The sequence below is a fragment of the Acomys minous genome, assembly GCF_964271855.1.
Source record: "Acomys minous genome assembly, chromosome: 5".
NCBI lineage: Eukaryota > Metazoa > Chordata > Mammalia > Rodentia > Muridae > Acomys > Acomys minous.
In genome coordinates this window covers 60752450-60776385 of record NC_140494.1, presented here as the reverse complement: position 1 = coordinate 60776385, position 23936 = coordinate 60752450, and the positions used below count along the sequence as shown (strand labels likewise).

Genomic DNA, 23936 nt, shown 5'->3' with positions numbered 1-23936 from the left:
ATGTTTCATGTAAAAGAGACAATTGAAACACAAAAAAGATACAAGACTTGATCAGTATAGAAAATATTTTTAAAATCCACTACGAGATCAATTATAATAATTAAACAATCGTTAAATTAATCTTGTTCTTTTTTTTTTAAAGCCATAGACATGCTCCAGATCATATGGATTTAACATTGGTTGGTAAGCCAAGTGATAAAAAGAACATATGTAATCAGAAAGAAAACTCCCAAAGGAAAGATGGTCATGAAGCATTAGGGGAAAAAGCACTTCCTGCAGTTGGAGTTTGGGAATTTGAACGTGATGATGATGAGTACATTAAATTCCTTGAGCTATTTTTGAGTTATGTTCTTGAAAGAGACTTTTGTTCCAGTGACCCTGGAATTCCATTTTTGACAAGCTTTTCTGGGCACCTTAGAGAATATGAACTTAATTCTTTACTTTTCGATGTACATACAACATTAAAACGACGCCACAGCAAAACTGAAAGTGAGAATGTGTATAGAGCTGGTGCTTGCTTTGTTGTCACTCCTGAGTCACAGGAATCTGAAAAACTATCCTCTCTAAACAGTGTGTGTGCCCAGAATTTAGAAAGCCAGGCACTTTCAGAACTAGCTAACAGGTTGACGAGCACTGCAGAAAACCCTCTACCTGAAGTCACGAGAACCGAAAGAAAGGTGGGATTGTTTGGCTTAAAACAAAAGCCAACTTATAGAATTCAAGCTGACCAACGAGAGAAACCGCTAATGCAGAGCTCATCAAACTACTCCTTTTGGATTCCCAAATCTGTCAAAAGTGGAAGATACGGTTTCCGAGTAGTTGGTTGCAGTGCTGGCAGCCCTCAGGAAGACCTTCCTCTGGCGCTTGAGGACATGTTTGGCGATGCAGGGAGACTGGTGGAGTGGATGGTACGGTGGTCGGACCGGAGGCTCCTCTGTGACCCTGGAGCCGCACAGCCGTTCTGTAAATACCGCCCAGTGATTCGTGTAAAGACCTCTGCAGCTGCCATTCTTACCTCACTGTGGCTTCTGGAACAACCCTACACTGCCGCATATAGGGCAAAAAATGACATTGTTAAGGTAATTATGTCAACCATTCATAACAAATGAAGACAGTACCTTTTTAGTTTAAAGCTGTTGTTTACACTTTAAGGAATCCATTAAAGTAATAGAAAATTATTGACAGTGTTGATTATACTCTGTATCACCCAGTGTGTTCTTTCTTAAAGAGATTCCTTTGGTTAAGAAAACAACAACGAGAAGCCAGGTGTGGTGGTGCACACCTTTAATGACAGCACTCGGGAGGCAGAGGCAGGTCGATCGGATAACTATGAGTTCGAGGCCAGCCTGGACTACAAAGCGAGTCCAGGACAGCCAAGGCTACACAGAGAAACTTTGTCTTGAAAAACAAAACAAAACAAAACAAAACAAAAACAAAAACAAAAACAAAAAACAAAACAAAAAGACAGAAAACAATGAAAGTGTTTTTTGTTTTTTGTTTTTTTTTTGGTTTTTCGAGACAGGGTCTCTCTGTGTAGCCTTGGCCATCCTGGAATGAAAGTGCTTTTAGGGAGGCTGATGATTTTATTTTTTATGTTTGTATACAGTAAAAAGGGAAAAAAACAATTTGGTTGGCATAAATGCTATTACATTCATTTTCTTTTAAGTTTCAGATGTTAGTTGACATAAGGTACTAGGTTACTCAGTTTTTATTATGGAAGTTTTTAGCAAATGAATTAGAGAATGTTTTTACTTACACTCTTGAGGCAGAGGTTGGAAAACTTGATGCAGAAAAACATCTGTGGAGGAACAGTGCTGAGCAGTCCTTCTTTCCCATGTTAATGACAAAGACCTTCATTCTAAAATAGTGCTGAGGAAACGTGTGTGTGTGTGTGTGTGTATGTGTATGTGTGTGCATGTGTGCATTGATTTTTGTGGGTTATTAAATGGATTTTTCTTTCCTCTTTAAAATAATAACAGTTTCTGTTATTTTAAGGTATGAAATTTATGTGAAACAAGGGTACTTGTTTTCTTGTAACTTGTATGTCTAGGAAATATGTGTCTGAGTTAGATAAGATAAAGACAGTACTTGTATTGTTTTACAGTTTTTCTGTTTATTTGATGTGTATCATTGTTTTGCCTACATCTTTGCACCACATACATGCAGCACCTCAGGAAACCAGAAGAAGGTGTTAGATCCTTTGAATTGGAGATGTAGATAGTTGTGAGATACCAAGTGGTGCTGAGTCAAATCCAGGTCCCTCTGAAGGAGTGGCCAGTGCTCTCAACGACCACCACTTACATTTGTAGGGGCATGTGTTTTTAACACTGTGAAATCATGAAATGTCTTGTGGGTGGGGAGGAAGGGAGGAAGGGAGAGAGGGAGAGGGTCGGGTGGGGGGAGGGGGAGGGAGAGCACAAGCTCACAGAGAGCTGAGGTCAACCTCAGATGTCACTTCTCAACCTCTGTCTGTCTAGTTTTTTCAGACTGGGTCTCTCACTGGCCTGGAACTTGCTGCTTGCCCACTGCTGGGATTATGGCTGTGCGCAGTCACACCTGGCTTTGTTACGTGAGTTCCCGGCATCAGACTCAGGTCCTTGTGCCTACGTGGCAAGAGATTGAGGACAGGGCTGACTTCCCAACTCCCAAATGTCATCTGAATGGCAGACAGGGAGATGAGTACACCCCTTGTTGTCAATAGTGTGCTTTTATGGCCTGAAAACAGAGTTAGTACGGCTTAAATGTGTGGAAGAATGGCTTCTTTTCTTTTTAAATCCCCTGAAGCAGGGTTTCTCTGTATAGGCCTGGCTGTCCTGGAACTCACTGTTGACCAGGCTGGCCTTGAACTCAGAGATCCATCGCTGCTTCCTTACAAGTGCAGGGTTAAAGATGTCACTGCCACCGCTAGCTGGAAAATGGTTTCTTTTTGTGCTTTATGTAGGAAGCCAAACTTACTTTTTCCAGGTAGACTAAAGATTTGGCTATTGTTTCTAGAAATAAAAAGTTGTCTGTACAAATTCAGTAAATAATGAGTTTATAAGAGAATCAGTTCTACAAAACTAGGAATGACTTAAAAGTATGCTTTTTAAACGTGGCTTAATATTCCATACAACACTGTAAGTGGTTTTCTTCAGGTGCCAGAGAGTCGTTACTCCGAGTCTGAGGTGGCAGCGGAAGGAGAGAGCAACACCGCTGCCGACTCGCCAGTCGCAGTAGCAGCCCAGGCTGGAGCTGAGGCGGGAAACAGCAAGGATGGTTGCCGCAGGCAGAGCTTCTGGAAGTAAGTTGCTCTGCGTGCCCTCCTCTTCAGTGAAGAAGACTTGACCTCTTACAAACTAAAGGAATGAGTGTTTCTTTGATCTAGAGGGACAGAAAGGAAGCTTCCTGAAGTACTTGGACAATTCCTGTAAACTGTTTCTTCCATACTGGTCTAGCATGTCTTTCCTGAGGGGAGATCTAGTTCCTTTGGAAAGACCCTTTGTTATGAGGCAGCAGCAGGAGCTGTTATTGGTGAACAGTTGGTTAGGTTTCTGTCACTGTTTTGATACACTTGAGGTAGCGGCTTGCAGATAAAGGGTTTGTTTTGCCCACTGTGTTCGAGGCTCAGCTCTGTGGTTGGTAGCCGTATTGCTTTAGGTCTAGGGTGAGACAACACATCATGGAAGGGCATGGTAGGGAAAATTCACCCGGGAAACAAAGAAGAAAGAGGAAGGGGCCAGGTCTCCTCTCCTCTTCAGAGGCACACATCCAGCCTCCCCAGTGCTCACGCCTGCCTGAACTTCTTCCCCTCCTAGCAGTGCTGCTCTCTTAGCTAAGCCTTGGAGGGACACTGACCTGCATGTGAGTGCCATGGTGAAACACGAAGATCCCTTTGTGAGGACATTAATTTTAGATAAGCTGAATTTACTCTGGTGTTTTTGAGCAAATGAAAGCTAGGATCATCTACGTATCAGAAATGTAAGAAACATTTTTAAAAGCCTTAGAAAATATGAAAATGAAATTTTCCATTGCTAAAAGCACTAAATGAAAGGAAGCTGTTTGTCTCCAAGAGTGGATTTTAATTTTCATTGATATATTTTCTTTAGTAGAATCCCAGCTGAAGCAGAAAATCCTGAAGTGACAGAAACTGCTGAGATTCTAGCCGTCACCCATGAGACTGAGACAGAACGTGTAGATGTTGACGAGACTCAATCAGAAGTAGAAACGTTTACACAGGTTGAAACAGATATGCACATCTCAGACTGTGAAGGTCAGTTCATGTACATCATAATTTTCATTGGCATTACTAATTTGTAACTGATGATATCTAAACTCTTGTTTTTAGAACTAAAAGATTTTTAAGTGGTATTTTTTGAAACGCAGAGCATACTAACCTGTAACTTGATTTGCAAATAAAACAAGACTATGTAAGACATTTTTAAGTTAATAGCTTTGCGAGTTGACCCTCCTTCATGCACAGGGACCATCAGCCCCTTGATTCCTGTAAGCCAGCTGCGAGCCTCTCCCCAACAGTTGCACATGGAACAGAACCCCAGGAGCTTTGCTTGCACTTGTGCAAACTGATAGAAGGCCTCTCAGGGCTCTCCTGGGGTTTACTTGATGAGGAGGAAGACTCTTTAGGCAGTTTTTGAAATGTATTTGTATGCTTAGAATATATATCTGTCATATTGTTTCCTTCAATATCCCTTAAACCTTAGAGAAAGACAGAGTGAAAAGATTATCTTTAATTCTCGGCATTCCCTTCATTTCTAATCCTTCTAGAAGGACCTGTTGGGAGTCTCAGAGATCCCTGTGCTGCTGCCTGCATGCCAGCATCACAGCTCTTATCAGAGGTAAGCCAGCAAACAGCACACATGGGTGTGTAACTTTGGCTTAGTGCTTAGATGACACCTAAGTGTGCTGTACTGTATGGTCAGGCAAAGCTGCTGTCTGGCCCAGCTGCACTTACCTGTAGACTGTATGTTGAATGTGTCCAGTCTTTCAGACACTGCAGTGTCCTATTTCCTGAAGTACTAGGGCAAGTTTGTCAAGAGTGGTGAGTGTGTCCTTAGTTATGCAGTGTGGTTCACTGTGATTTGCAGTTTCTCTGCATTATTTGTTTTCTTTAAACCAAATTTCTATGTAGAACACAGATCTTTCCTGGTATTTTAACATTTGTTTCAAAAAGCATTAGTTTTCCCTCACTTTGTGGTGGCTTTCACGAGTTAGTGTACATGTACTTTATAAAGGAGTCTACAGGCAACACCTCACCTCTCTACTTTAACAGACTCAGTAGCTCATCTTGATGGCTAAAGGCAGCTCACACGTTTAAGGACTTGGTCACAGTAGGACTGGGCCTTTTAAGGCTCATTTTGTCACTTGCTTTTAGTCTGGTATTTAATGTGAAATTCAAAATACCCAACAGTCATGCATTTATTTCTCACCTCTTCTCATTGTGGGTATGGACTCTATTGGTTTTTACAGCATTCCACAGAAGAGGTTCAGGGTCCCAGGAAAGAACCACTGGAGACCAATGGGGATCCAAAATTGACGGAACAGAAAGGGTAAGGGAAAGAAAGTATGGCATGTGTCTTTGTTCCTATTTTATTGCTATGAGGAAGCATCACTACCAAGTCAACTCTTATAAACAAAAACAAAAAACATTTAGTTGAATGCTGCTTCCAGTTTCATCATGACCCTGGGGTGGTAGCTGAGCACTTCCCATCCTGATCCCCAGGCAGCAGGCAGAGAGGGAGTGAGACTGGGCCTGCTGTGGGCTATTGAAACCCTGAGCCCAGCCGCATTGACACACCTCCACCAAGGTCGCAGCTCCTAACAGTTCCACTAATTGGAGGCAAAGCATTTAAACCTAGGAGCCTATGGGGGTCTTTCTCATTCAAACCACAGCAACATGATTATCAACTCTAAAAAAAAACTTAGTGCTTTCAGATATTTTTAAAATAATTTATGATATATATTTTATTCTGGTATTATAACTTTTATTTGTAGTGACAGTTAATTATGTTTGATAAATGTTACATTTCTCATAAAAATAAATAATCATTTCTTCTTTGCCTTTGTCATCTTAACACTCAGCCTTATCAAAATGAATTGTATCTATACCTATAAATAGATCACAGTTTATTCATCTACTAGTTAGGGAGGTGTCTGTGCACGCTGGTTGGACTGTTATTGAATTAGATACAAAACCATTGTGCCTCATAATACACGTGGCCTTTACTGCTGTGTTCTGGTTGCTGCATTCTGTCCATTAGAGCACTGATGTGTATACTTTGCTGTCGGCACATTACTGTTTGAGGGAGAGTTGAAAACAATTTTCATAAGTTGCAGCTTACACATGACTTTTAATATTTTAGAATTTTAGAGAATTTAGGAGCTAGGAGATAGCTCAGCCAGTAAACTGTTTGTCCTATAAACACAAGGACGTGAATTTCATCCCTCTTGCCAATGTAAAAAGCAGGGTATGATGGTGCTCACTTACAATCCTAGTGCTGGACAGGCAGAAAGGCAGATCCTGAGGACCTGTTGGCCAACCAGCCTAAACCTAATTACTGAGGCCCTGTCCCCAAAAACAGAAGGAACACTTCCTGAGGAATGACACCCAAGGATGACTTGGCCTCCACACATACCCATGCTCACGCCTGCCATCCTACACAAACTACACACGCACAGAGTTTTAGCATTGTCTTATTGTCTGTCTCTGTCTTGCTACTTGACACAAGCCATAGTTATCTGGGAAGAGAAACCTCAGTTGAGAAAATGCTTATCAGATTGCTTGTAGATGAGTGTATAGGGCATTTTGTTGATTAATGATTGACGTAGGAAGGCCTAGAGTACAGCAGAGGGCATACCAACCCTCAGCAGTTGGTCCTAGATTGTATAAGAAAGCAAACTGAGCAAGCCAGGTGGAGTGAGCCAGTAAAGCACTTTCACTCCATAGTCTCTGCTTCCGGTCCTGCCTCCAGGTCCCTGCCCTGGCTTCCTTCTGCCATCTATAACCTGTGACGTGAAATAAACCCTTTTCCTTGCCCAGTTAGTTTGACTAGTTTTAATCACAGTAATAGAAACCTAACTAAGACCCTTGATAAGAGAGGTACCATTAGACTCTTTTGTTCCAGATCGCAGATCTTATTTCTGTTTTGAATAGTTAATACAGATTTTTTTTTGTTTTTGAGACAGGGCCTCACTATGTAGATCTGGCTGTTCTAGAACTTGTGTAGACCATGCTAGCCTCAAATTCGTAAGCTGCAGGCTTCTGTCTCTCAGGTACTGGGACTAAAGGCACAGGCCACCACACCCAGCTGAGCATTTTTCCTTTGTGGTGCTGTGCATTGTTTCTAGGGCCTAACATATGATGGACAAGCACATAAAAGTGAGCTGTATCTTCTGTCCACCAAAGAATATGTTTAGTGCCCTGGGACGCCATTATAAGTTAGAGACATTTGTAGTTGTGAAAATTAGCCTTTACAGTTTCAAATACATCAGTAGATTGTTTGGTCTGAGTAAGGGGCTGCTTATTCTGTAGATCTGTGCGTCACAGCTGACATCATGCCCCTAGTTTTAGATTGTGTTTTCATTGTTGAACAATCGGTGCTGCTCAAGTGTGGTATTAAGTCATTGAGTCTTTGCCATTGTTTGAATCTGTGACTAATTGCTATGGAGACCAGTGTAAACAGACTGTGATTATGAGCTAACCACTGCAGCACTATTGGAGGGCTGGGTTCCCTGGTGGTGGAGCAGCAGTCCATGCACACCTTAGGAGATGTGAAGGACGTCTTGCTCCTAATCACTCACTTTTATTTGTAGCATGGTCGAAGCCTTGTCGAATTTTGAACATGCCAGTCCTCATTCACTCTGCACAGAGGGAAATTCAGAAACTTCTAGGTAAGAGTCTTTACTATATAATGTTGAAAGCATGTTTTAAATATATGAGAATATGCCTTCTGTGCCAATCTGAAGTAATTGTGAAATGTTTGTACTAAAAACTAAGGAAATAAGCAAAACTGATATGATGCATTGAAAGAGCAGCATAGGCACAGAGTTTGACACCTCAGGTAGTATTTACAGATTTTCCTATATCTGTGTTTTAAAGCCATGAGGAATTATGTTGGGACAGTCTCTTTTCAGAAAAACAAATAAACAAACCAGAATTAGATAAATTATTGAAATATTGATCCTGCTCATCTTCTGATCACTAATAGCATAAGAAATGCTTTCAGCTCACTTTAGTATTCTTTCCTTCGTTGTGCTGTACTGGGTGTTGAACCTGAAGCCTCAAGCAGGCTAGATAGGCTGTCTACCTCTGAGCTAACCTTAACCCGGGACTATCCCACCCCACCAAGTAGCTCCTGAGACCAGAGGACAGAGGTCACGCTACTGTGCCGAAGACTCCATTCTCTTTTGGTGTATCCACTTTGTCTTTTTAATTTCTGCAAAAGTTAGTCACAGTGCTTAGAAAATTTGCCGAGTTATAAGAAAAATTCAGTACAATTTTATATAGAAAAAAATTCTCAGAAGTTATCTCTGTGCTAGCTGATAAAAGTAAAACCCAATAAAGTTGTATAAAAATCATCACATCAGTTGTGGTGTCTATTTTCATAGGTTTACTGTATACATGCAATTTGTTTTGTTTGTTTGTTTTTGAGACAGGGTTTCTCTGTGTAGCCTTGGCTGTCCTAGACTCACTTTGTAGACCAGGCTGGCCTTGAACTCATAGTGATCTGCCTGCCTCTGCCTCCCTGAGTGCTGGCATCAAAGGAATGCATCACTGCTCCTGGCTGCAGGTTTTTTGGGGTGTTTTGTTTGTTTGTTTGTTTGTTTTTCAGTTTTTTTAGACAGTGCGCAGTTTTGTTTTTAGGCATGCTCATTGCACAACAAAGGGAAAATAATCGTGCTAAGAGGGAATGAATGTAACTTTAAATCTATATGCAATTTCATATATTTTGTGTATGGAAACAGTGACTTACTTATTTGAATATTATATTGCCTGCTCCCTTATTTAGTTTATGAAATTTATTTGCTTAGAAAATACTGGAAGGCTAGGTGTGGTGTGCATGCTTTTAATCCTAGCACCTGGGATGCAGGGGCAGGCAGAGCACTGTAATTTAAGGCCAGCCTGGTCTACTTAGTGAGTTCTAGGTTAGCCAGGGCTACATCAAGAGGCCCTGTTGAAAGAAAGTATCCGGATAGAGGGAGAGAAAATAAAATAAAATACTGGAGACTTACTGTGTTTAAGGAATCATTTTTCAATAATTACTTTTTTTCTCAAAAAAACAACATCAAAGAACTCACTTTGGTCTTTAATTTTTAATTTTAAATAAGTATTGTTATGGTTTATTATACATAGAAACTCTAGTTTGTTTGGAAATGAAATGTTCACAGTTCCGTGGGTTCGTGGTAAATAATTATCAGAAGTCATTTGTGCTGGTAACCCTAGAAGTAAACATTTTTATTCCTGTTTTGTTTTCTTACTTCTATTTTCCATTGTTAATTTTAGTGAAAATGTGATTCCTAAGTCGGTATCATTAGTAAGTACCATTGTGCAGGTCTCAGGCCTCAGCTGCTTTCAGGGCAGACTGTTCTGGACTGTGTAACATCACTGCCTTTTCAATATATCGTACCAAAACCCTGAGTGTCCGCTTGTAGAAGAATGAAATTATGTCCCTCTCACTTATCCTAAAGAAAAGCCCAACCAAAATGAATCAAAGACACCGATGGAAAACCCCAAACTCTGAGGCTGCCAGGGGACAATACGGGGAGCACTAAGACATGGTACAAGTAAGGACATCCTCAGCCGGGCGTGGTGGTGCACACCTTTAATCCCAGTACTCGGGAGGCAGAGGCAGCCGAATCGTTGTGAGTTCGTGGCCAGCCTGGTCTACAAAGTGAGTCCAGGACAGCCAAGGCTACACAGAGAAACCCTGTCTCGAAAAACAAAAAACAAACAAACAAAAAACCCAAAACACGTAAGGACATCCTCAAAGGACTCTGACAGTTCAGGAACTAATACTGAGAATTGGCAAATGGAAGGCTGGAGAGATGGGAAAATCGTGTCTGAATATTTAGTTCATAGGTAGCCAATTGTTTTTGTTTTTGTTGTTATATGTGTGTTTTTATTTGAATGTTTCCCCACAGTGCACAGATTTCCGAACTTAAAGACAAGTCCTCCTCAGTGTCATCCCTCATGTCAAATGGAGCCCATGCTACTTCCCGAACACCTGTTCCAGCACCTCAGAAGACTCAGAGAAATGAGCACAGCGCTCAGTTACCAGAGTCTTCTGATGCTGTTAGGCAGATGTTCCAAGAAGAGATGTTTAAATTAGTTCAGGTGAGCATATGGTTACGTAAGTAAATCTCCACATTATATATGATCTAAAATTAGCAAACTAGTAGAAATGGACTAGTCAGAATGGAGTTCCATTCATTTTTCTGCTTTTATGAATCTTTGTTATTAAAAGTTCCTTCTCTGGACCTACAGTCTAGATGCATCTACCTGCAGGACATGGCTTATTTTTCTGTGCATGTTGGTTGAGCGTGGGTAGGTTAAAGATCCCAAATTTATTTTCTGGATTTTCAAGACAGGGTTTCTCTGTGCAGCCCTGGCTGTTCTGGAACTCACTCTGTAGACCAGGCTTGCCTTGAACTCACCACCACTCAGCCCAAATGTTCACTTTCACTTCCATTATCTTTTTTCCCACATACGCACATTGTGTGTGTGTGTGTGTGTGTGTGTGTGTGTGTAAGTATATGCATGTGCGTGTAGTTGCCTGTGGAGGCTAGAAGAGATCATCAGATCCCTGAGAGCTGGGGTTAGAGGTCAGCTGTGAGCTGCCGGACATGAGTGCTGGGAACCAACTCAGGCCGTCTGTAAGAGCAGCATATGCTCTTAACCACTGAGCCATCTTTCTAGCCCCTCTTCTTTCCTCTTGAAACATTTCCCTCATACCTAATCCTCTACTCATGTCTATACTCACTTAGATATCTTTATTTCTTATGTTACTCTGCTCTTTTCTCGTTTGAATACTTGTTGAAAACATACTTACTCTGAAGCATCGTCTCACTCCAGTAGGTCACTCCTGGATATTTTATGTAAGTTATTGTGCTAATAGTCTTCTCTCTTTCCTGAGTTAGAATTCATGTCCCAAGATGACAGAAGTTAAACTTGTATCTCTCCTGTTCCAGTTATTTTACCAGTATGGCCTAATGATGTTTATTTTTAGGCCTATAATTATTATTACGGCAGTATAATAATTTTCTAACCTGCTAGCAATCAATCAAGACACAGACACCTGTTATATTGTAAAATAGCCTTAGTTAACCTGGGGCAGGGCAGATACTAATCCCCTAAACTACTTCCTATCGTAGGGCATGTAAGGGATATCTGCCCCAATCCCATGCCATCTGGTTCTAATAATTTCTATCCAGCTACCTCCCATCCATAATCCTGAATACTTGCTAATTATCATCATCTGGGCCAAGTCTCCATCCACACCGGCCATGTGCTTCTCCACTTAACCCATGGCACAGTCTTCTTCTTCCTCTCCTCTTCTCTGGTCTCTCCCTCCCCAAAACCCGATCCCTTAACCACGCCTGTCCCATTTGCCTTGCCTACTTGTGATAGCCTTTTATTGGTCAAACAAGTTAGGCTTTTAGACCAGTACAGGTGGGTCATAGAGATAGCAAGCGGTAATTAGCATCAAAATACGTCAGGCCAATCTTCAACACTCTCCCCTTAAGAAAAGCTGTCTTGCTTTAGTTCTCGCTCAGCATTTGAGAATGTGGCTCTTGCTGACATATTTTTTTCATTGCTTTTAAGATCTCTTTTTTTTGTTTGTTTGTTTTATTCTAGCTGCAACAAATCAATTTCCTGAGCCTAATGCAAATAGTAGGGCCATCCATTGCTAATCGCCCAGACACACATAGACTTCTTCAGCAGGTTCAGTCTGTGCAGTTTGGGGAAAGCCACGTGTCAAACCCTACAAGGAGTGGTCACACTGAAGTCAACAGCAGACAGAGATTTTCTGCTAAACCACAGTCTATGGGAGAGTGCACCGGGGAGCCTGGCAAGGACAGCCCACCAGGCCATGAAGGAGTTAGCCAACCTGATCAAGATACTAATGGAGATACGCAGGTAATTAATTTACACAAGGATATCATTATGACTGAAGAAATAGCTTAGCTGGCAGAGTGCTTGAAGGCTTGATTTCATTCCCCAGAATAGTGTTCAATACCTCAGACATGGTGGTGCACACTTTCAGTGCCAGTCAGATCCCTGGACTCATTAGCCTGACCTGCTTGGTGAGTTCCTGGCTGATGAGATACCCGGTTTTAAAGCAAAACAAACAATGGCTGGCACCTGAATAAGGACGCCCGAGGTCGTCCCATGGCCTCTGCCTGCACACATACTCTCTCACTCTGTTCTGGGTTTACTTCTGTCTCTGTCATAAAACACCCTGAGAGAAAGCAGCTGTCAGGAAAAAGGGTCTATTTCAACTTGCACTTCTAGGCTGTAGTCTGTTATTGAAGGTCACAGTAGAAGGAACTGAAGCTTCTAGTCACATCCACAGCCAAGAGCAGAGGAATGCATGCAGGCCTTACTTGTTTGCTTCTGCTCAGCTCTGTTTCCCCTTTACGCAGTTAGGGACCCCATAGTTAGGGAAAGGTGCCGTGAACTCTGGGCTGGGTCTTCCCATGTCAGTTAACTTAAGACAGCCTTCCCTAGCCAGCTCAGTGCAGACAGTCTGTTACTGACACTGCTTTCCCTGCTAATTCTAGGTTGTGTCAAGTGAATAGTTAAAACTGACCATCTGTCACACAGAAAATAGAGAGCATTCGTGTCCTACTTGGCATTTTGTTATTTAAATAAATGTATATTTAGCAATTTTTCTAAAATACTATCCATTCAAATCATACTGAACATCATTTACAAACTAAAATATGTGTAATGTATTCTAAATTTATATACTATTCCTTTTTCAGGATATTCTGCATGGGGGCATTCCTTTGTGTCAATTAGATGGCCAGCCTAAGATGAGAGGACAAAGTGGAGCATCTCAGAGCATCGCACCCACTTGTTTTTCGCACACTCCTGCTGGAGATCCTGGCCTCCAGCTTTTGTCCACACCCACTGCTGCCCAGGAGACTCCTCAGCTGATCCCACCTGCCAGAGCACGCACTGCTGGGAGCGGCTTTCCACTGCTTCATTTTCAGCCCAAGCATGAATTCAGACCCCTTTCCTTACCTCTAGGAAGAATTCCAGGAGTTTCTTTCAGGACTCAGGTCCAACCAAAAGAGGCCTGGGGAGTCTCTGATTCTCACCAACCTCCTCTGTTTCAGAGGATAGTGCATACCACGTCACCATCTGGTACAGATCCAAGCCACCCTAATGCTGCAGCTGGGAAGAAGGCAGAGGCTGTACTCACAGACATCCCTCTGCATGAGAACTTGGGTCAGTGTGCTGGGCAGCAGTATGTGACTCCTCAGCAGGGTTCTTCAGTATTTATGAAGCCAGAAAATGTGTCTGGTGTTACACCAGGGCCCCCCGGGACAGCTCCTCAGCATTCTTTTGGACTTCCTTTATTACATCTGCAATTTAAGTCTCCTCATATATTCTCAACACTACCAAGAGCGTCAAGTAGATTTCCTTCAGTACCTACCAGTTCTGACACAGAAGGAAAAAACTACCCACAACTGTCATTACTTCATTCATGCTTGTCCCCCGAGAATACGGTAATGACTCTGTGGTGATTGAACAGCTGAGTCCTGGGTTTTCCTGTGCTGTGATACTATGTTGAGTGAGAGCTCTAGAACATGTTTTAACATCTGTTTGTTTTGGGTGTGAGTATGCCTGAGGGTTACTATTGCTGAGGTGAAATACCATGAGCAAAGGAACTTGGGGAGGAAAGGGTTTATTTGGCTTACATTTCCACAGCACTGTTCATCCACTGGAAGAAGTCCAGGCAGAAACTCTCGCAGGGCAGGAACCTGGAAGCAGGAGCTGATGCAGAGGCCATGGAGGAGTGCTGCTCACTGGCTTGCTGTTCACGGCTTGCTGTTCACAGCTCTCTCAGCCTGCTTTCTTATAGAGCCCAGGACCACCAGCTCAGGGATGGCACCACTCACAATGGGCTGGGCTCTCCCCCATTAATCAATAATTAAGAAAATGCCCTACAGGTTTGTCCACAGCCTGATCTTATAATGGCATTTTCTTAACTGAGACTCCCTCCTCCCAGATGACTTTATATTGTGTCAACTTGATATAAAACTATCCAGCACAGTGTACAACATGCACACATGAGCACACATTTCCATGTTAGAGGACAGCTGGTGTGGGCTAGTTCTCTTCCATCCTGTGGGAATCAGACTCAAGTCACTGGGCTGGGCAGCAAGCACTTTACCTGCTGAACTGTTTTGTCAGCCCATTTCATAAGATTATCCTTCTGTTACAAACAGTAGCATAGAATTCAGGCTTAAAATAATTTCACACTTTAAATATTTTAGGTATTTTGTATAGCTACCAGAATTTATTCTCTTTCATACATACTTTTTTTCCTGCCAAAGAAGATATAAGTAAAATAAATCAGGTACTGTGTGTGTGTGTGTGTGTAGCAAGTGCACAGGGTGTGTTTGAAGATTCTAAGTTGATATGATAATCCCCTATCTGTCTCAGACTTAAGTACATGCCAGCTTGTCCATAGCGTTCCACGTAACGAGACAGTAGCTTACAAATCCACTAAATCCTCTTAAAGACTCTACCTCTGATTTATGAAGTTCAGATTGCTTAGCTCCTAGCTGAGTTAGAGCCACACCATGGCAGTAACTGAGCAGCTCCTTCTGTGGTGTACTTTGCTACTCGCAGATGCTGCTGTGAAGAGGAATGGCTAGTCATTAGAAGAAAATTAACCATGCCTCCTTTTCTCTACATATTATCAACAGAAGAGGGGATTAAAGATGTGGAAATTTTAGTATTTTGAGAATAATTCTTAAGTTTTTTTTTTAATTAGGTAATATGCTGAAACCTAAGTTCTTCTGACCCTATTCAGGGATTATCAGAATATGCTGATCTCACTACATCTATGGTCCTCAGGCCACTATGTCATGCATCATATGTACGTTCAATTAAAAGCCATACATACTATAGTTCATCACAGGGAGGAAGATTTTACAGGGAAATGTAAATTAGAAGATGAGAATTTGAAGACGACTCAGTTGAAGGCCAAGGGTGCAGCTCACTGGCCAAGAACTGGCTTAGCATCCTTAAGGCCCTGAGTCAGTTAGGGGAAAAAGTAAAAAAGACCTATACGAAACGCTAATGGTCTCTGCAAGTGCCTGAGATACGGATATTCATTCCTCCTGTCCAAGTCAATTCGTTTAACTTGATGTGTTCTGTCTCTTATGTGTCTTAGTTTAATTTAAACAAATGTTTTCTTCATTTTTCAACATAATTGTATTTGATTTGTTATCGTTTCTCTCTGCAGTATAAGAAGCCCCAGCTTATCCCTCTTGAAAAGCTCATGGCATTTAAGAGAAGCCAACAAAAACTAGCACATGATGTATTTGAACAAGGTGATTGTGGTCGTCTTCAGCTGCTGAGGGTCAATGAGGAAGCAGCTAACGTATCCCAAGGGAAGAAGAGGTGAGTCCTGAACGACGTGTTAGCTGATCGCTGTGTACCAAAGTCATGGGGAGGGCTGCGCTTCAGTCCCGTCACAGCGCACCACTACACAGAATTAGTAGTTTCCTTTTCTGTCGCCTTGTATTAATTAATCTCATCGAGAGGCAAGATTTAGTCTATTGTGAGAAATGCCATCTTTCTCTCTGTCTCCATTTTCCTTAAGGTTTCTTTCTAACCCTTCATGGGCTGGAGCGTTTCTCTGTGTTTCTGTAACAGAGTGAGCAGTGATGTTTTGTAGCACGAATCCTTGGGATCAGGTAAAATTCCATGTACAGTTGAATACTTTGGATCAATATTTTTACTCACTTTACCTTATATCCTGCAAACTATGAGAAGACAGGAGAATAGGTGATGATAGGAAGTGTTTCAGGGCACTAAGGTGTGCCTGTAAACCCAGGCGTGGTGGCGCACACCTGTAATACCAGCCTGTAATCTGGGAGGCCGAGACAGGCAGGTCTCTGTGAGTTCGAGGCCAGCCTGGTCTACAAAGTGAGTCCAGGACTGCCAGGGTACACAGAGAAACCTGTGTGTCAGAGAGGGGGGGAGGGGAAGGGAGGGGAGGGGAGGGGGATGGGTGAAGTGTGCATGTAAAAAGCAATGCTTTTTGGACTAACTGGAGAACATGTAGCATGGTCTTTGACCTGCAGTGTGTTCAAGATGTGTTGATGGTACTTCATGTGTATAGAATGTGTGTTTAAATTAGTTCCCAGTGCTGCCCTTCCTGCTTTTGAGCTCTCCTTGCTAAGGTTTTTATTTAGCGTCTTCATAGAGCTTAGTGGAGGTTTTCCAAGGCGTTTCTGGCACCAGCTTCTAACATGTGACAGTGAGAGTGTGAAAATTGCTTAAAAGATGTAAATCTATCCCCAGATTCTACTGACATAATCAGAATACTTAATTCAGTGTCACCTTTAAGTGTTTTTACTCTGCCAGAATATCTTGTTGGTTTAGTTAAACCTTAGTGAAATCGATTTTCAGCAATTATTTTCACGTATCAAGACACAAATGAGAACCTAAAGCTCCGCTGAGGGCAAACATGTGCTGTCCTGCTGTCTTCAACAGGCAAAGCAGACGGGCTGCAAGGGAGCTGCAAGAAGGCAGAGCCCAGAAGCCGAGAAGAAAACCAAGTGTTAGTTTCCGGCCAGAGGACTCCCTCACTGGTAATGAGTCAAAAGTGACCATGGGACCCAAGGTACAGAAAGCTACAGTAGGTGTTCCCTAACTTGCATGGACAGTTCGGTATTTCTTTGTGGCTGCGTAGAGCCTGGTTGCTGGAAGTTTTAGGCTGTGGTTTGGAGGGTCTGGCCATCAGAGAAGCTGCTGATTGCCTCCACAAATGGACACACTCATTTATGGAGGAGAAAATTAGCTAGATGGCAAACTGAAAACTGCAGCATAGAGCATCTGCCTGGTGGCTTTGTTGTGTATGATGTCACTCTGGGCTTTTTCTCTGTCTTAATAATGCATGTGGTGAATGATAGAATCATCTCTGTCAAAGGATGAGATGTTTCCAGGGTTATACAACCTGTATTATAAGTCAAATCTCTAAGCTTTCATTCAATTTGAAAAAATATTAAAGATACATAATTTCATTTATGTATAAGTTTTTAAAGTCATGCTTTTTTGTTGAATACTTGTGAGCATGTCTGGAGACACTTAGTAAAAATGTATGTTGAGCCCATTACAGACTTTAGCAGGATAGGGCTACAGTTGAGCGTCAGGTCTACTCCTCTGTGGAGACTTGCCATAGTAATTAGTAAGCTGGCATTAAATTGGTAATACTATTTTCTATTTCTTGACTTGTAGATCTTATTAACTCTTGTAGAGTTGCTTTGACAGAATAAATAACTTGCTGGATAAGTCGTTTTACCTAAAATGAAAAAAAAAAATCTGAACCTATAACTAAGAATTCAATTTTTATAGCTGTTAGATGTATTTTTTCCAAAATAATAAATGCCTTTCAGTAATCAATTATTTTGGAATCCTTTTAGGAACAACAAGCACATGGTGACTCTCAGCCTGTGGATAGATTTGACATTCCTTTTGGTATGTATACAGATGGTTAATGTAATATCTAAGTTTGGTGTTAAGTTGGCTTTTTAGAAATAAATGTAGTAAAACCAGGTATGGTGGTGCACACCTTTAATCCCAGCATTTGGGAGGCAGAGGCAGGCGGATCTCTTGAGTTTAAAGCCACCCTGGTCTACAGTTCAAGATACAGGACAGTCAGGGCTAGACAGAAAAAGACAAGGAGGAGGAAAGAAATGTGATATAAAAACAAGAGTAAATTACTGTCTTAATGTTGTATTGTTATAAAGAGGCACCATGACCTCTCTTATTTAAGGTATATACCTTATTTTGAAGAAACAGACAGTTACTTGGAACTAAGACACCAAATATGTGTTTATTAATGCCGCAATATGCCATACTTGTTTTCTCTTATTCCAACTAGTTGTCCTGGGCCACCTCCCTCTAGAATCTTGGTCTAATTCAGACTGCAGTAATATACTTAGGACTTTGATTCTGCTCCTGCAGAGCTTCTCTGCTTGGGGAAAAAACCGTTTGTAACTTGTTAAGTTGGAATTCATTATCTTTCCTGCCCCAACTGCTTTCTTTTCCAACAGTGTCCTCTATCTCCATATACATTAATATCACCTGACCAAAAACAACCTCCAAATCCTGCCTTTTGCTTTCCTTCTTACCCAGTAACCAGTCCTAGCCTTTCTTACCTCCTGTCACACTGCCACACAAGCCTTGTCTGACTGCCTTCGGTTTCCTTCATTCAAATCTACTTTCCACACTTTGCATGGAGCAGGTGTTCTACAACAATGACCTCATCACGTTGCTTCTGTTGGATCTTCCTTAGCTAGAGCAGAGGGCTGTAGGTTTCTGGGCATGACGTACAGTGTCCTCTGTAAGTGTGGGTTTTAGATACAGTTTATGTAAACCCTCACGTAGAGAATGCACTCTGATAACATCCCAGCACTCACATCAACATGTTGGCTCTCAGTGATTGTTTTCTGCATTTTGTTATACTTAAGAAATGTTAGAAGATGATATTAATACTTCGGCTGGACTGCATTTCATGGCCTCCATACGAAAGAAAGCTGTGGGACGTCATGATGCAAGTACAAACACAGACCCAGGTGTGTGTTTTGTTTGTTTGTTTGTTTGTTTTGTTTTGTTTTGTTTTCATTTTTGTTTTTCGAGACAGGGTCTCTCTGTGTAGCCTTGGCTGTCCTGGACTAGCTTTGTAGTCCAGGCTGGCCTCGAACTCACAGCGATCCACCTGCCTCAGCCTCCTGAGTGCTGGGATTAAGGGCGTGTGCCACTACCACCCGGCCCAGGTAAATATTTTAAAAGTTAAAAGGTTTATGTATTTATTGTAGCTGGAGACATGGTGCATCAAAATTCCAAGAGCAGTCTTCAATTTCATATGGAAAAATAAAAAATCTAGGATAGCTGAAAGGATTAGGATGTTATCCGGCCTGGTGGCTCAAGCTTTCTAACCTAGCACTCTGGGGGAACAGTCAGGGTTCTCTGGGAGTATCAACCTGATGACCATGGATACGGTCAGCTAGGGCTGTTGTAGTAAGACCATGTCTCAAAATTAAATAAAGCGAAATCTATAGTCATATTGTTTAAAAATTAAATTAAGCTGGCAACTTATTTTCCCATTACCATTTATAAATACTGTCTAATTGTCTGCATTTATATATTTACTTTCTCTATATCTGTGGAATTCTTTTTCTTTTTTTCCCCCCTCATATATCTGAATTTTCTAGAAGATAAGGAAGGTACTTCTCAAGAAGTTGATTCTGAACGTGGTAAAAATCAACAAGTCATTTCTGCCAACACAGGTGTGAATTTTGATTGTTTGATTATTTAAGTTATGTCTGCATAATGCTAAAGCTAAAGTCACTCTGTCCCTTAGAAGAGACAGTTTAACCAAGTGAGCAGCTTCATAGAAATAGTGACAGTTTAAATGTTTTTTTCTTTTAATTTTTATTTAATTTATTCAGATTACAACTCAGTTGTTATCCCCTCACTTGTATCCTCCCATTCCTCCCTCCCTCCCTCTTTCACCCTATTCCCCTCGCTTAGGTCTGTGACAGAAGGGGACTTCCTTCCCTACCATATGGTCACAGCCTAACAAGTCTTATCCTTGTAGCCTGCTTATCCTTTCTCTGAGTGCCACCAGGCCTCCTCACCAAGGGGAAGTGGTCAAATATGGGGTACCAGAGTTCATGTCAGAGTCAATCCATGCTCTCCACACAACTGTGGAGAATGTGCTGTCCATTGGCTAGATCTAAATAGGGGTTCAATGTTTAATGTATGTATTGTCCTTGGTTGGTACAGTAGTTTGAGCAGACCCCCCTGGGTCCAAATCCACCTGTCATGATGTTCTTCTTGTAGGTTTCTAGGACCCTCTGGATCCTTCTATTTCCCCATTTTCCCATACTTCTCTCACCTAGAGTCCCAATAGAATGTCCCCTTATCTATCCCAGTGTCCTGGTAAGTGAAGACTTTCATTGGACATCCCTTTTGGACTAGTGTCCAATTATAAGTGAGTGTATACCATGTGAGTCTTTCTGGGTCTGTGTTAACTCACTCAGGATCATCATTTCCATCCATTTGCCCACAGATTTCAGGATTTCTTTGTTTTTGATAGCTGAGTAGTATTCCATTAGTGTAAATGTACCACAGTTTCTTTATCTATTCTTCGACTGAGGGACATTTACGTTGTTTTCAGGTTCTGGCTATTATGAGTAAGGTTGCTATGAACATGATTGAGCATATGTCCTTATTGTATGGTAGATTATCTTCTAGGTATATTCCAGGGAGTGGAATATCCTGGGTCTTGAGGAAGCCCTATTCTCAGTTTTCTGAGAAAGCACCAGATTGATTTCCAAAGTGATTGTACAAGTTTGCACTCCCACTAGCAATGAAGGCGTGTTCCCCTTTCTCTACATCCTTGCCAGCATAAAACTCAAGTCCAAGTGGATTAAAGACCTCAACATAAAACCAGAGGCACTAAATCTGTTAGAAGAAAAAATAGGGAAGAGCCTGGGACTCATCAGCACAGGAGACAACTTCCTGAACAGAACACCAACAGCCCAGGCCTTAAGGTCAACAATTAATAAATGGGACCTCATGAGGCTGAGAAGCTTCTGTAAGGCAGAAGACACTGTCAACAGAACAAAGCGACAGCCTACAGACTGGGAAAAGATCTTCACCAACCCTACATCTGACAAAGGTCTAATATCCAAAATATATAAAGAACTCAAGAAATTAAACACCACCAAACCAAATAACCCAATTAAGAAATGGGGCTCAGAACTAAACATAGAATTCTCAACAGAGAAATATCAAATGGCTGAGAAACACTTAAAGAAATGCTTAATGTCCTTAGTTATCAGAGAAATGCAAACCAAAATGATGCTAAGATTCCATCTTACACCCATCACAATGGCTAAGATCAAAAACTTAACTTTAAATGGTTTTACTTTATTTTTCCCTTGGTTTTTAAAGATAACTGTGATTTTTAATTTCAGTCTTTGCTGACAGTTTTTCAGTAAAGTCAGTATGACATGAATTTCATTTTACATATGAATTCAAAGTAATATTTTATTAAAAACAAAATGCTATAAAAGTAGGTTTGAGTCCTAGAACAGAAGCACAGAGCTCAACTGTCTGCTGACCACTGTAGTGGTAAGCCTCCGTATTTACTGTTGAATAAGCAGCAATTAAGAGTGAAATTCAGAGTTAAAACATTTTAAGCTGTAAAAGTTACACTGAGCCCTATGATTGTTCTAAATCTACTTTTAGAGTATGCATTATATCTCAGAGGAAATAAACTATTGAAAGTTTTTAAAACATAGCTAAGATATATGTTTCTCAAGTAAAATAAGTTAATATATTTAAAATAGAAATAAAAATAATTTTCATTATAAAATTTGAATAGTATATTGCCCATGTGTTATTTATAAAAGAAAAGTAAAATTTTTGCCTTTGGTTATAAATTTTCCTATAGAGAATCACCCTTAGATCATAATTAATTGAATTTTATTTCCTTTGTTTGTTTGTTTGTTTGTTTTGAGACAGGGTTTCTTTATATAACAGCCCTGGCTGTCATGGACTCACTTTGTAGATCTGGCTGGCCTCAAACTCAAAGAGATCTGTCTGCCTCTGCTTCCCAACTGCTAGGTTTAATGGATTAACTTTTCTTTTAATCTTTTTATACCTAGGAAGCATCTATTTACATTTTTAAGAAATACACATTTTATGTTGTTTGTTGCAAACTTGTTTTTAGAAAAGTAATGACTAAGGCATGTTTAACATTTCTGATTTTCTTTCCTTAATTTCCAGGCCATGAATCTTTGACTGTTCCTCAGCTCTTGATCCCAGATGTATATCTAAATGTCAGACTTCCCACTGGACCATCAGAGAAACCTTTATCTCCTTCCCCACTTCATATGGTAATAGCTTTGGTCTGCTGTTGAATTTTAGTAATAACCATGTGTCAAAACATGGTCATCCATATAGCATCACATTCTGTGGAGGAAATGAATATACAAATTTGCATAGCTTCACAAGAAAGATAAAAAATTAGTTTAGGTGTTTGGCATGCATACGCCTGTAGTAAGGACCGTTGAGTTAACGCCGCCCCCACCCCTTCTGTGGGCATCCAGAGTAAAACAGGATGATTACTCTGTTTAACTCAGGCTAGACACACTTACATAGATGTGATTGACATTGAAGCTGATGACCTGATGGAGTTACCTGCCAGTGAAGACCCGTCACACAGTGTTCTCAAGCAGCAGGGCTGTCCGCCAGAAGGTCCATCGTCTGCAGAGCTACACTGTATGGCAGCATCAGTTGTTAATGCTGTTCCCCCTCATACCTCTGAGAGTCAAGGTAGTATTTTTTTTCTTACTTTAAAATAAGTTAAATATAGTAAAATGTATTTAGCATGTTATGCCTACCCCAAATCTCCTAGATGTCCTCTAGATACATTGCCCTTTGGCATGTTCACATTTACAAATGTTCTGTTAGCCTTCTAGTTGCCTGGCTGAGGCATTTACATCAGTGTTCCTATGTTCTTGATAGAATCTGCAAGTTCTGCTCTGGGTTTAATATCTGAACCTGCAAAGATGACTCAGTCCTGCCTGCGTGGGGAAAGCTGGAGAGCAAGTGCCACGGACGTGAAGGAGCCTGGGATTCCCCCAGTGATGCCATCAGACAGGCAACAGGACCGAGGTGAATAGTCAGTACATTCCCTCCGTGGCCCTCCCTCCCTGGATTCTTTACTTAATCATTGCAAACACACTTGAAAGAGAAAGGGGTAGGTAAGTAAATGAGGTATAGCCATGCCTCCAAGGCTGTGACCCACAGTAGTTAGCAAGGAGACTTCACATCTACTTGAGTACATCTTCCCCTAAGGGAATAAGGCTGAAAATTAACAAACTGTCAGAGTCCTTTAGTATTCTGATGTTTAGAAGGAATTTTCATCTTTGAAAAGAAGGGAAATTCTAGGCCAGTAAAAGCACTTGCATTCTCAAGGGAGTTAAATGCAGATCCCAGGATAAATCCCAGTCCCCTAAATTTGTCCTCTGACCTCTACACTCATATAGTGTGATATACACACTTCCCACTCTACCCAACACGCATGTGCGTGCACACATACACACACACACACACACACACACACACACACACACTAAAATATATGTGTAGGGAGTTCTGTAGTAGCACATAGTAAACACATGGGCATGGTACCCAACTAGTAACACAAGTTTTTTTTTATTTTATTTTTGAGATTATATATCTCAAGAGATTATAATTATATCTCTGCCACAGTCGGGTATAGGTCTTTGGGAACGAGCGTTCTCGAAGCGTTGGTGGACAAAGGTAGGCGAGTGACAAACACACCAACTCAGGGGAAAGTTTAAGCCTGAGTGTATTTTGGAGGCAAGCAAGCTAGATTTTTATACACATATTTGAAATGGGGTATTTTTTGTGGTTACATTTTTTTCATACAATTCAAAATATAGGATGCAGAGTAATAATGTCATCAATCTTGAATCACCATTCTTAAGTCATTAGATTGGTGTCAGTACGCATGTGCCCTCTTTATCAAAGGTCAGTGTTCTCTCATTATGCCAAACATCTGTGAGTCAAGACAGTTTTTTCTTAGCTCTGCTCATCACTGTCTGGAGCTTTCTTAAACATATCATTTGTAAGTCATAATATAAACTATTAACTG

At 41.1% G+C, this 23936-nt stretch overlaps 1 protein-coding gene across 10 annotated transcripts in view; it reads left to right on the top strand.

Annotated features, from left to right (window-relative positions):
- Positions 1 to 23936, top strand: part of CPLANE1 (ciliogenesis and planar polarity effector complex subunit 1) — a 90503-nt gene that overhangs the window by 44433 nt on the left and 22134 nt on the right. For 5 of the 10 annotated variants that reach the window (XR_014779548.1, XM_084783523.1, XM_084783524.1 and 2 more), the window contains 17 exons: positions 143 to 1079; positions 3135 to 3280; positions 4086 to 4249; positions 4762 to 4832; positions 5464 to 5543; positions 7807 to 7884; positions 10135 to 10327; positions 11849 to 12130; positions 12979 to 13728; positions 15477 to 15634; positions 16733 to 16877; positions 17662 to 17716; positions 18712 to 18816; positions 19456 to 19530; positions 22040 to 22149; positions 22396 to 22588; positions 22781 to 22930. Coding sequence is in view for 9 of the 10 variants with exons in the window: in XM_084783523.1 (XP_084639649.1) it covers positions 143 to 1079; positions 3135 to 3280; positions 4086 to 4249; positions 4762 to 4832; positions 5464 to 5543; positions 7807 to 7884; positions 10135 to 10327; positions 11849 to 12130; positions 12979 to 13728; positions 15477 to 15634; positions 16733 to 16877; positions 17662 to 17716; positions 18712 to 18816; positions 19456 to 19530; positions 22040 to 22149; positions 22396 to 22588; positions 22781 to 22930 (3692 nt within the window). In the remaining variant the exon portion in view is untranslated. The remainder of the gene's footprint in view (positions 1 to 142; positions 1080 to 3134; positions 3281 to 4085; positions 4250 to 4761; positions 4833 to 5463; positions 5544 to 7806; positions 7885 to 10134; positions 10328 to 11848; positions 12131 to 12978; positions 13729 to 15476; positions 15635 to 16732; positions 16878 to 17661; positions 17717 to 18711; positions 18817 to 19455; positions 19531 to 22039; positions 22150 to 22395; positions 22589 to 22780; positions 22931 to 23936) is intronic. The other 5 variants (XM_084783526.1, XM_084783527.1, XM_084783528.1 and 2 more) reach the window with 5 other exon arrangements.